Source organism: Aplidium turbinatum, chromosome 2, assembly GCF_918807975.1.
Source record: "Aplidium turbinatum chromosome 2, kaAplTurb1.1, whole genome shotgun sequence".
NCBI classification, from domain to species: Eukaryota; Metazoa; Chordata; class Ascidiacea; order Aplousobranchia; family Polyclinidae; genus Aplidium; species Aplidium turbinatum.
The window spans coordinates 10653169-10667067 of NC_137473.1; the positions used below are offsets into that span (position 1 = coordinate 10653169).

Genomic DNA, 13899 nt, shown 5'->3' on the forward strand with positions numbered 1-13899 from the left:
CTTTGCGGTCGGGCAGGCCATTCTGGGGAGGGACCCATTAACGATGAGGCTAAGTCAGTTCGAGAGGCCCGGCATCTTAGACGGGATATTTTGACTCAAATTGGGAAACTTTCTGTGGCCCTAGGTTCTTTGAGTGATAAGCAGGAACTGTTAATTTTTCGATCTAACTTATCTACTTTAGAAGAGGAATTACGGCATTTCCATGCTCTTTTGAGTAAAATTGTTAACTCTGCAATCTTGGCAGAACTTCGTGATAGGGTAGATCCCGAATTTAACTCGTTAAAAAATAACTTCGAACAAAAAGAAAGTGAGTTGTCAGATAGGTTGGATGCTGACATACATCCTGAGGATAGCGCCTCAAATGTAAGCACTAGGATGTCTGAGAGCTCGTCACGGATAGTTGCACAAATTAACCTACAGTTAAGACGAGAGGAGCTCCAGATCCAAGCTGAGGCCGAAGCGAGAGCTGCTGAGGCCGCCGCGAGAGCTGAGGCCGAAGCAAGAGCTGCTGAGGCCGCCGCGAGAGCTGAGGCCATACGAGCTGAGGCCATACGAGCTGAGGCCATCGCGAGAGCTAAGGCCGAAGCGAGAGCTGCTAAGTTCGCACTCAAAGACGCTCAGTTGAGGGCCGAACAACGTAAAGAGGTAGTTTTAGCTGAATATCGTTCTGAGTTGGGCTCCCGGCGTAGCTCTAGGAAGGGCTCTTCTAGGCATTCCAGAAGTGAACATCAATCACAGTTTAATTTACCTAACCTTTTCCACACGCCTGTTCAATCCGTAAGTGGACCTGTACAATCCACATGTTTTCCAGCTGTTTCAGGAGGTCTCGGGGCCGCGGCTAAGGGTCTTCCGAAGGCTGTAGAGCCAAGGTCTGCAAATTACAACCGAACTCCTCCCCCAGAGCGTACAGGTCACGGGGCCGCCATTAGCAGTAATGCTTTGCCCCCTTCACAGTTTTCAGCGCCGCTAGTTTTTGATCGCCCAGCTACACGTAATTTGGGTGGTTGTGAGAGGCGTATCGCGTCTCCTGATTTTAACGTGTTTGAGGATCGTGATCGGGCTGTGCATGTGACTGAGCCCACTCAGCCCCTTAAGGGATATAGCTTGTCTTCTCCCGCTAAATCGAGTTCTCAACAGCAGAATTGCTTTTTTGAATACCAAAATAGTAGGACGTTCTTCGATAAGGCGGCCTTGATTGGTTACGATGGTAATAATATGCCATTTGTCTTCTTTAAAAATCGTGTTATGGCCTTGATGGCAGCTTCGCCCTTTAAGGGAACTCGTTTGACTTTGTTGCAAGCAGCTTGTGTTAGAACAGCTGCACAAACGATTGCTAATTTGGTTTCCGACACTCCTGGCTTGTCAGAGGAAGACAGGATAGAAATGTCGTTAGCTCGCTTGTCCCAACGTTTTGGAGTTCGTGGAGGTCTTTTCGCAGAACCAGAAATTAGAAAGTATCGCTATGGTAGCAAATTGACTTCTATCTCTTCCAGTGATTTGAAAGAGTTTAAAGATGAATTGTCGCAGTGTTTGCTTTACGCGAAAGCTTATGGTCAGCGTGATAAATTAGAAGGACGTTTTGTTTTGGATTTGGCTAAGCGACTCCCGTTTGACGCTAAGCAGCGTTATCTTGACTTTTTAGGTGATCAGTATGGTAGCACTGAGGAACCTACTTTTCAGAGTTTGTTTGATTTTGTAGTACGGGAGGAAACGCGCAAGTCGACTGATTTTAGCATTATGCTAATGGGCGATTCTGGTGAGTCGCAGCATTTTAAAAAGTTTGGCAAAGGAAAATTGCCTTCATGTCCGGTTAGGCAGACGTCGGTAAAACCCCATGATAATGTGATTTCAGGGAGTTCGCAGTACTCGACTGCTGTTGGCGCACCGCGCGGCGGTGTGGCCAGACATAGTGACATACCGGCGTGTTTTTGTTGTTCGTCACGTGGTCAAGTTGAATATCATTTTTTGTCTAATTGTAAAGAATTTTTGCGCTTGACACCTAAACGTCGGAGAGATGTCATTGTGAAAGCTGGAAAATGCTTGAACTGTTTGCGCCAGCATATGGTTAGAGACTGTAATCATGCAAACAACTGTCGTAAGTGTGGACCTACCAACGATAGGAAACACTATTTTCTTCTGCATGATTTTTATGTGACGTCACGTGATTCTCTGGATTTGGTCGGTAAAGATGATGCTGGTGCCAGAGTTCCTGTGCGTAATGTTAAGATTGGAAATGTTAAAGCAGCCTTTAACCGCGTTACTGCTGCTCGTGTTTTGAATCCAATGACTGGCAAATCGAAGTTGGTGTATTGTCAGCATGATCCTGGTTCGCAGTTGACCTTTGTTTCGAGTGACTTGGTGTGCGAACTTGGTCTTAAACCGTATGATAAAGCGTCGTTTAAAATGGATACTCTGGCTGGTCAGAAACCTACTTGTGCTGACCTTGTTAAACTCAACATCCAGTCGTTAGAGACTGATGAAGTGTTTTGTGATATAACCTCGGTGGTTAACCCAGCTTGGGCTGACGATGTTAAGACTTTACCACATAAGCAGGATTTAAGTAGTTTCCGTCATTTTCATGACGTGAATATGTTTCATTTGAATGATTGTAGTACTGTAGATGTACTGATTGGCAATGACAACGCTTATTTGATGTGGGCAAAAGAAGAACGTGTTGGTGAAAATCGCAGTGAACCGCATGCTTTACTCACTCCTCTCGGTTGGTTGGCTTGTGGTGGTAAGTCACCCTTAGTTGAAAGCGTTGCTAAAGTGTGCAGAGTGCAGACGTCTTCAGAGTCGGATGTCATCTCTGGCTTTCAGCGTAAAATTGAGTCTCGTGATATGGAAATAGCAGACTTGAATAAAGTCATTCAGGATTTGACCTTGCAAAATGAAACCTGTGAATTGTCTCGCAATGATATTTTGGCTAGAGAACTTGTCGAACCGAATATTGATTTGAAAGATGGTCGATTTGAGATACCTGTTCCGTTGAAGGAAGATATTGATCTACCTAACAAATTTGTGTTGGCATCAGATAGAGCTGCTGCTTTAAAGAAGAAGGCTTTAAAACAATCTGAATTTCGAGGAACTTGTGTTAATGATGTAATGTTTTCGGGTCCTGACTTGTTAAACCCTCTGGTAGATGTCTTGGCTAGATTTCGGCTTGAAAGATTTGGTTTCATGGCTGATGTGACCAAGTACTTTTTTCACATTTTACACTCTTCAATACATAAGCCCAATTTTATTGAACTGCTTACGTACACCAGCAGTGCCGTTCGGATCGTGAACGAACGCCCTTTGGTACCTTTGAGTGACGACCCTAGGGATTTTACTGTCATCACCCCTGCCTCACTTTTGACCCCATACTTAGACCCATACTGTGCTGTTGGGCAACCACATGATCGTGACCAACTAAGAAGGGATTATCGGTTCAATTTGTCACTTTCTCAGCAGTTTTGGAGCAAATGGATCGATCTTTACTTGCCAGGTCTTCAGGGCCGGAAAAAATGGCTAAAAATGGCCGAGAATTTGGAGCCTGGTCAACTTGTAGTGGTAGGTTCTCTCCAAGACATTGGTAAACGTGGGAAGTATCAACTTGGGAGGGTGCATGAGGTAGTTCCACAAATTAGGAAAGGGAAGCCTGTGGTTCGTAGAGCCAAAGTTGCCGTCTGCAACTATGATGAGAGTACGGGGAAAGTGAAAGTAGACTACGTGTTGAGGGATATTTCGTGCCTCGCCCCCGTAAAGAACACCTAAGTGTTAGGGTTTGAGCCTGGTTTTGTCTGCGGTGGTCGACCTTTGTCTGAGCCCGGAACAGTCGGTTATTAGCGCAACCATTGTATATAGCGTCATTTTAGCGTGTACGTATGGTACTAATTTCATGTATCGTCGCGTATTCTTATTGTTGTTCATTCTTTGCATGCCCTTTGTATTTGCGTATTAACTTAACGTGAGTGACTCAAACAATTTGTGTATCGTGTGTTTTATTCATTGGCTCACGATTGTCCTTCAATTCTTTTTTAGTTATGCCATGTTAGACTGTCATAACTAGGGGCCGCTATGTTACGGCCAATCTCTGTACAAATCAAACGTCATATAAAACCGTTCAAGTCTACTGAATATTACGTCATGGAAGTTGCTGGAAAGTGTGCCGAAATTGCACCATTGTTCATAGACTTGTTTCAAACCTGTTTGGGCCTGTTTAAACATGAATGCATTGGTTCACTAGCTTTGGACAGTGGACACCTGTTTTGAATTGCGTGACAATTGATTTCACTATTGCGTCACAGTTACTTTCTACGTGAATTTGAGATATTGATATCTATTCTGGTCATTCGTAAAATGATTGTTTGAAAGTTGGCCGCACATTTAACTGTTGGCTTAGTGCTTGCTAGCTGGACAAAAGTTCCGTCTTTTATCCAAGTAATCTGTTCTGTAGTGACAGTTTTCAGTGGTGTACGCGTTGCACCCCCTCGTTTTCGGTAGCCGTGGGCTAATTTTTACAGGAATACACTTTTTGAAAAGAAGTTCAAGTGTGTGTTTCTTCGGTCATTATATACAGACGAACGGATTTGGGAATCTTATGTTACAATTTTCCCACGAAGAGATTATGGTTTACCGCTGTGACCACATATCTACGGTAGCCTACTTTTTACAGTAGGCCATTCATTTAAGGCATGCTTTATAACCAATCTAGCCAAAGTCTGAAAAACAAAAAAACTCAGTGTTAAACTTCAACAGGTGAAAAGAGGACAATGTCAAGAAACACCATTGGTAAATATCCCAAACACTTAAAGGTTTAAGGATTTTCACAATGTTAATGGCATAAAGGAAATACACCTACACTACACCTGATAACTTTACATGTCAAGAGGCTACAGTTATTAGCAGAAATGCATGGCATCTGCATTGACGCCGGTATGCCAAATACGTTCCGGTTCAAATTTCTACGAGGTCTCTGGCTTACGCTATGCTTTCAACTCAAACGGTGCGACATCGCATCATTAGTCATAACCTGTTAACACTTACTAGTCCATTGGCAAGAAAATAAATGTCAAAACGCATCCCTCCAGCTGTCCAGTCCAACTCCAACTTTGGACTTGGTTGGTGACTGGCCAGTGGGGCAGTGGCCAGCCGCCAGTGGCCTCTGGGGCTGCCATTTGAATAAATTAGGAATTCAGAGTTTCCAGACCATATATTAAACTTTTTTGATGGACTTCCATTGATAAAAGTATTTGAAAAACTTTAGTGGTGACTGGTGAGTTGTTCCGGTAATAATTACAAAAAAACGCCAAAAGATGCCAAAAAAACACTAAAGTGAAAACTGCCAAAAAAATGCCAAACTGCCAAACGTAATTTTCTCCTGCCAAACGCTTTCAAAAAACGCCAAATTTGTGGAATTTGGCAGGAAAAACGCCAATATGGCAACCCTGCTGCACCTCAGTACAGTTTTGCCAATCCGACAGTAACACAGGCCTCGAAATTCACGGCGGACACCGCGGACATGTCCGCCGTCACAGCATGTGATGTCCGCGGGAAGTACCATCTAGATCGGTCATATTTGTCCGCCGAAAAATAACACAGGAATTAGCGATACAAATCGTCATTGCACAGCACGAACAATTATTGCGAGAATATAATTTCCCGCGCATTCTAGCGTGGTAGCGCGCATCTAGAAAATGTTAATATTGTATCCCTTAGCTTCCGTTCAAGCAGGAAAACCTTCCATTTTTACGTTGCTTCAATGATGGATGACATTGAATCAGCGTAACAAAGATGAATTCTTTGCTAAGAATCGATGGGAGTACCGTATACATTTACACTAATCACGCGCAACTTAGTTCAAGTCTTACATCACAATGTCTGGCTTTGATCTCTGAGTAATATTGATAAGGCAAGCTTGGTTACAAAATTTGATTACACGAGTAGGCTATTACAGCAAGATGCAAAAAAATTTGTTAACTTTTGGTATTACTGTAAGAAAAAAAAATCACAGAGAAAATTGTAAAAGTGAGAATGAGGGCAATGAACCCAGTAGCGTAGCTAGGGGGGGGGCGGCGGGGGCGGACCGCCCCGGGCGGCACGTCTGGGGGGCGGCACTTTCAGACAGGACGTTTTTTGTTTGTTGATAATGCAAAAGTACACGGAAAATAAAAGCAAACAGAATGGCAACGTTCAAAACAGTGGCGTAGCCAAGGGGGAGGAGGGGTTTGGGGGTTACAACTCCCCTTTGGCACGCATGTGACGTCACGATATTGAGAATGATGCTTTCAGTCTCTATGTCTCTAAAACAAAGCTTGCCTAATTTTAAACAAAACTCCATTAAAAGAGCGAGTTTTGCCAATACCAAACATTCAAATATCTCAGCCAAGAATTAGCAACAAGAAAACATAGAGACTTAGCTTTATTAAGTTACCAAAAAATTCCCAAGAAAACATGATCTTATCCTTTTGCTATGCCACCGGACAGCACCATTTTACAGGAATATTTATACTAGGGGATTTATACCCACATTTTTGTTGAAAATGCTGTCAGAATGCACCAAATCCAAAGTAATTTTTGAAAATTTTCTGGGGGACGCCCCCCAGACCCCCCGCCGCTGGGTATCGTCTTTGGCGAGGACGCCAACGGGCTTCGCCCGCCGGCCCTTAAAACCCCCCCTTTCAAAATTACTGGCTTCGATACTGGTTCAAAACATACAAAAAATCCACTTTCAGTCAATTAAAAAAAAATCATTTTCACATGCTTTTTCTTGAAGGGGCGGCAAAATCTGAATTCGCCCCGGGCGGCACATTTCCTAGCTACGCCACTGAATGAACCTACTCGCTCTTTGACACGTTTGCTCACATGACACGCAAAAATAAACCTATAGAAAGAAGCCTAGTGAAACTTTGCACAGCAGAAAATAGTAGAGTTAGTGTGGGAGTTTTCCGACTCGTGTCCAGAACATTGTGACGCAAGAAGCCGTACGACCTCGTTCGGTGAAAGTTAATCAGTTATGCGGCGTATTAAGCAGCTACACGGCGCTTTCACTCTTTAAGCGCACGTCGTTGGTCTGATGAAAGCCTTTCAGAGTGACTTCGCTGAAATTTTAACAATCCTTCCAAACCGTAGCTATAGTTCTCAAATGGCAAAGAATTATCAAAATAAAATAATTAAACAGCAGCGCTACTTTTTAGTTGGAGTAGCGGCTACAGTAGCGACGCTATTTTTTTTTCCAAAGTAGCGGTAGCGGGAGAGGCGCTACTTTTTTTCAGTCGCACTCCCGCTACCGCTACTTTTTAATTTAAAGTGAAAAAATGCTCGTTTTTTTGGTCAATACTGGCGTTTTTCTGGTCAATACTGGCAAAGTTTCGATGTTTTGGAAACCTCGTTTTCTGGTGTAGAGCTGCGATCCGGCGATCAAGGTATGAAATCGATAATGTTCATTTTAATAATAGCCGAAGTAAAGTTGTATATGGTTTATAGAATATAGACTACATTCAGTGAGCATTGCCTATCAGTCATCACCTATGCTAAGATGTCCAAAAATAATGTTTTATCATATTGTTTAAAGTAAAACTGTTGACAAATGGTTAGCTAAGATATTTGTTGCTGATAAAATTTTCATACACGATGGTTTTTGTTAAAAGAAATCATAACAAGGCAATTTTGATGCCAATTCAGTTGTCATCAGCCAGATTCAGCCATTCAATTTTCATCAACCCTGCTTACAACTTAAAAGTTACAACATAGTTTATCTTATTTCTAAAGAGCTCATTTATTTCTAGCTGACGTCAACTTTTTTGGGCGAATATCTCCGTGTGATGAAGCCTATCTGTCAGGCTTTAGACATTCTCCAGGGCGAGTCCAAGGCGTATTACGGAGTCTTGCTTCCAACCATTACAATTTGCGGGAAGAAGTTGACCGAGATCAGTGATCTTGTGACCTGTGAGGAGTTGAGAGTGAAAGTCCTTGAAGGGGTAAAGAAACGATTCAACAAGTGCTTCAAAGACATGAAATGCGTTATAGCATCGTGTCTTCATCCCTCCTTCAAGACGTCGTGGTTACAATTTCTGCACTACGTTTCCACGAATGATGCTGACGCACTGCAAGAAAAAGTCAAGACAGATGTAATTCGACTGTTGCGGGAGATCAAGCCAGGTTGATACCGAGAAGAGTGACACCAACACCAGTCACGACTCCAAGGATGAACTTTTTGGTGTGTTGGCGCCATCCCGTGAAACGTCGGTGCAAAAGGAAACAGCAACGCGCGCTATTTTGGTCCAAGTAGCGGTAGCGGGTAGCGCGCTACTTTAAAAGTAGCGGGTGCCCACCTCTGATGGTACCCCGATTTACATCTGCACATTCCGTTAGTTCAATGGTTAGGCGGCCGACTCAAAATCAAACTGCGTTGGTTCGACTCTAGGAGTGTGCATTTGAGCAACACATTTCAGGACTGCTTTCCATTCAGCGGCAACTAGGGGATGAAATAATTCCCGGGCATCAACATTTCAACAATCGGAAAATTTTACTCTGTCAATCTCGGTAACCGGCCCAGCATCAAAGGTCTCAACAGGTATACGAAACTATCAGGAATAACCTATCAAAGCTTTGTCAGGTTGAGGATAAAGATTCAAAACCAACCAATCTCGTCTTTTGCTTAAAACATGCTCATTGCTCATCAGCAAAAAAAGCACAGATTGAGGAAATGCTTTATGGCAATGTTTTATAATTGAGAAAATTTTAAGATGTCAAAACGAAAAAGAGGAGGAAATTGCTTGAGCCGAAATCTTGGCAAAAATGGCTAGTAAAATAAAATGGAAGTGTATTTGGGGAAAGAACAAACTAAATCTTCCTTGAAATAATCCTATCTAAGTATTAGCCTACATGCACCAAACTTACTAATATATATATATATTTTTTGCCCAGAAATGATAGGCCAATGTGTGTAGATTTATTAGCAAAATAGTAAGGTTGTAAGTACTCTTACTGGCCTTCTGGTTCTTGTGTTTTTTGTGCACAGAAGTTCTACAGAGTCTGCAGAAGTTTTTCCATCCTCTTCGACCAATCGCCATCTTTCGGTGAAGCGGTGGCCAAGTGCTCCAACCAGTTGTTTTATATCAATATCTTGGACTGAATCGTCATGCTATTGTCTGATTGTTTATCTATTTTTCTAACATGACGAATTGGAATTTTTTTTTTTCACTTTTGTTATGGTTTAACGTGTAAAACATACGGTAGGCCTAACCCAAATTTATCATATTACTGTGACATGCCACTACTACATCCCAGCTGGCGATGCCTGTCGTTTTTGCATTAATTCAACGTTTGCTAACGTTGGATCAGTGTGGAGGTGACGAGTTTAGCTGACTGGGGTCTAAAATTATCGCTTTATCAATGCAACTTTTATCAAAGCACGCTTGATATCTTCAAGACATAACTTCCCTGGGTATAATTGAATTTCCGCAAGATGATGATGTTGTTTTTGCTAGTTTGTTTTATTTGTTTTTGTCATTGTTTTCATGTCGTCAGGTTATAGCCTATCTATTTTGTGAGTCGTGCAAGGTCTATGGTGCGTTGCGCTTAAAATGGCTTTGCCCGTGGTAGGATTTCTTTGTGGGGTTTTCTTTGCCTGCCTTGCTCTTCTTTGCTATGAGCTAAGCGCATCAAGACGTGTTCCCCTTACGACCATCAGCACTCTTGATAACGCACCATGGCCGATCTTCATAGCAACTGTCCATACAAATCTTAAATATATCAGCTAAAGCTATGTGGGCTAATAAAGCCATAGCCTAAATATATGTTGTTTTTGTTTTGTAACATTTTCTTTTTTTTATTTTCCTTTTACAGTAGAATTCGCCTATAACGGCTTCGTTTATAACATCAATTCGCCTATTACATCACATTTCGCTCGGTCCTGGCAGAATTCCTATCTTTTACGTACATAGTAGTTCGGCCACAACAGCATCGCCTATAACGTCCATTCGCATGTAACAGCACCTTTTATTGGTCCCCAGACGTCTTTTGTTTGTTTATAACGTCACTTTAAGCCATCACCTTCACCACGAACGGTCAGTCTTTTAATCCAGTTAGCGCTGCTGCTTGCACAATGTCTTCCCTTTATTTTGCTACGTCGTTCGCAGCAGGGACTTTAATTAACTGAATTAACTTTTTATCCTTGCCTGAAAAACTATCACATGTAAAAAGCAGCTCTACAGCTGTGTCAAATCCGAAACAGCTTAAGATCAATGCGTTTTTTTGCTAACAAACAATGAACTTCTCTACTACTGTAGCCAATGTAACGAGCTGTAGGCTATTGCGCAAATTTCCTGTACCTTACGCTGTAGATTTTTTTTTAAACAATTTCTTTGTTTACTGTATTTTCTGCGTGCCTTTTGTCAGTTTGGTGGTACACAGTAACCCTGACTAGATTATAAACCTCTTTCTTTAATCAAAAGACAGTTGTAGAATAGTTTGCGGTAGTTCGTCTATAACGTCAATTCGGCTATAACGTCAGTTTTTGCAAATCCCCTAGAGGTGCCGTTATAGGCGAATTCTACTGTATATCCTAAATTTTTCTGAAGGCGTTACGACCGCGCCAAATGTCTTTCAACTCAATAACTTACTTCGGTCCCAAGCACATTTTAACGTTCGCGTTTTGTCGCTTCTACGCTTTTCTCGACCTTTGCTGTGCTGACGTGTATTGTTTTGATATGATGGTCAGAAATAAAAACAACTGAACTGACTGTTGCGAAATTAGTTTGTTGTTGTTTGGCAACACTGTTTTGAATTTTATTGTTCAATGCGGTTCGCTGGTGAGTGAGTGGTGTGGACTTGTGGTGTGGGCTTGTGGTGCAGCGTTATCTGATGTTTTGACTTTGAGCAAACTGTCTGATGTTTGGTTTTTTTTCTACGCAGAGTACTTCTATATATATGAATACTGTAGGTTTGTGTTCTCATTAATGTACCGTATTTAGTATAGCATAACTAGCCTTAGGCTTTATGTGTCCACACTCCACAGGCACAGGCTATTTCTAAGGAACTATTCAGATGTCTAGTCCTAGTTATTCAGAAAGTGCTGGTGAACCAATTATTAAAAATAAAAAATTGGAATATTCACAAAGTTTTAACGAGCGCTGACTCGAAAATGAAGACCCGCAGTCACAGCAGCAGTTGAGAGAATTTTTAGTGCTGTAAATGCATTGAAGACACCATCAAGAAACCGACTCGCCATTAACACTTTGAAAGAGCAACTCTTTGCACATCAGTTAATTTCACAATCTATGGAGGGTGCACAAAGTGGAAGCCCTGAACAAGTATAATTCAGGATACGGAATCTGGAGGACCATCTCGACGATAACAAAGAATAATACACAACCACTTTGTATTATTCTGCAGTAATAGCATTACGAATACTTGATGTTTAAATGCACAGTTTACGCAAAATTCACCGCTTGTGTTTGTGCATTTTATTTATGCAGGTATGCTGTTAGGTTAGGTGTGAGAAACTTTTAGATTATTATTGAAATCAATAAGATTTTGAGTCTGATGTTAGTTTGGAACTTTTTGGAAAAAATCTGATGTTTTGGAGACTCGAGTCAATGGGAACACTGGTGTGGTGGCTGTGTGGCAACTCTATGAATGGCTTTTCCATGGTTAAGCATTGTCAGGTTTAGGCATTAAGTTCAGTAATTCAGTTTGTTTTTATTTCTGATTATCACAACGAAAAACAATATATTCCAAATATAGCAGAGGTCTAGAAAAAGGTAGAAGTGACAAAACGCGGACGTTATAGTGTGCATGAAGAGATTTTTGATTACTTAACTTGACATGGTACCAAAGCAGAATGTCAGTTTAAAATATGGCAAGGTCTCAACATCGTATGTCGGTTAGTCTTTCAAACATTTTCAGATGTTGTCGGGTTAGCGTCACTCATCCCTACAAAGTAACAAATGTTTAACAGTGGATATCCAGAGATTCTCGTTCAACTGCCTAAGCTGAGTACGATACCGCACTTTGTAGGAGCAGTGAGGCAACTTCACTGTAGGCTATACATATAGGCCTATTGAGTTATTGTATAAAAGACAGTTGGTCCAGTTTACAGGTAGAATCAATCTTGTGTTATATGCTTTTAGTATTTGAATTGACAATTCGGCATAGCATCACCCTAGTTGTCTTCAACTTTGGGAATGAAAATTTTCTTTTCACGTCTCTTTATCGCTGAACAATTCTTTAAAAGATTTATTTTATTTATTTGTTGTACGTATGGCTAATAAATTAAACTGTGTTGTATGTACCTATTTCCTTTTTGTTTTGTGATTTTTGCTTACCTAGTCCACTTAAAATGGCTAAAACAGCTTTAGGAGATGCTGAGAAATGGTTTGTTATTCATGGAGTTCAAGATGATTTCCGAACTGATGGTCGCTCATGTGAAGACTACAGGCATATTGAAGTTGAAACCGGTATAATTTCTAATGCGCATGGTTCATCAAAAGTGCGACTTGGAAAATCAGAACTTCTTGTTAGTGTAAAAGTTGAGCTTGGCACGCCAATATCCCAATGTGCTAATGAAGGCTGGGTTGAATTTCACGTTGATTGTTCACCTAATGCTAATCCAGTTTTCCAAGGCAAAGGGGGCAAGGGTGTGAGCGAAAACATTGAAAGCATTTTATTAAGAGTCTACAGAAACAATACCGTTCTTGATTTAGAATCTTTATGCATTATTCCTTCAAAACATTGCTGGGTTGTTCATGTGGATGTATTGATATTGGAATATGGTGGAAATGTACTCGATGCGGTATCAATTGGTGTGAAAGCAGCTTTACATAACACTGGAATCCCTAATATTGAAGTATCTGCTGGAGACGAAGGAGAAGCTGAAATAAACTTACCTGATGATCCATTAGATGTCAAGCTCATAAATACTAACAATTGCCCTGTGCTTGTGACGTTAAATAAAATTGGCCATCGTCATGTAGTTGATGCAACAATTGAAGAGTCATCTTGCTGTTCTTCTGCTATTGTCTTAGGAGTTACAAGACGGGGACATTCTGTTGGTGTACGCAAAATGGGTGGGGGTAGTTTGGATCCTGAGAGTATTAATGAAATGATTGATACTGGTAAAAAGATTGGCCGTCAAGTGCATATTTCGCTTGATAAACTTTTAAAACTTGAAGCAGGAATGTCAGAAGAGGTTAAGCAAACAGGATATTTGTAAAATAGTTTAAGTAATATTTGCTGTTTTGGTTGCTTTGTCATTCATATAAGTTATTCCAAACTTATATTAATTTACAGTCTTTAACTAATTTTATATACTCATGGCTTAAACTAAAAGAACATGCGTCAAGCAAATTATTCACAAATTAAATAAATTGCATGAGTTTGTGGTGGCAAAAAAGATTTTTTTGGTCAGAGTATTCCGGGCATTGGCATTTCTAAAAAAAAATTGAAAACTCAAGATTTGAGCAGTTTTTGTGTCACGCTTATGCATCCTTGTAAAACACTTTGTGCATATTTTTGATGTCTTGTGAGGTTTTTTTGGGCAGAGTAATCTGGGCATTGGCATTACTAAAAAAAATTGGAAACTCAAAATTTGAGCAGTTTTTGTGTCATGTTTATGTATCCTTGCAAAAAACTTAGTGCATGATTTTGATGTCTTTGAACGTAAAGTAAATTCTTTAAGGAACCGCAATTTCAATTGGAAAACCTTTGCTTTGAGGCATTAGCATTATACTAATATTTTGAAAACTTATTTTCTCTAAAAAGAAAGTTTGGTACTAATTTTTAACCAAATCATTGTTTATTCAAGTATGTTCGTTTGTGTACTTTTGCGCATCACTGCCATTTTAGCTTGAAGACATTGTGTCATCAGAACTGCAGTTTGGTAAATTTCATTGATGCATTATTTTTTCCAGTGAA

At 40.8% G+C, this 13899-nt stretch overlaps 1 protein-coding gene across 1 annotated transcript; it reads left to right on the forward strand.

Moving 5' to 3' along the window:
* The first annotated feature begins 12319 nt into the window (after window positions 1-12319).
* LOC145786676 (exosome complex exonuclease RRP42-like) lies at window positions 12320-13894 on the forward strand. The gene has a single exon (XM_082598390.1). The coding sequence runs from the start codon at window positions 12326-12328 to the stop codon at window positions 13196-13198; it is 873 nt and encodes a 290-aa protein (XP_082454516.1). The 5' UTR covers window positions 12320-12325; the 3' UTR covers window positions 13199-13894.
* Window positions 13895-13899: the final 5 nt, after the last annotated feature.

Coding starts and splice junctions, on each gene's coding strand:
- LOC145786676 (XM_082598390.1), top strand. CDS start 12,326: ATGGCTAAAACAGCTTTAGGAGATGCTGAGAAATGGTTTGTTATTCAT.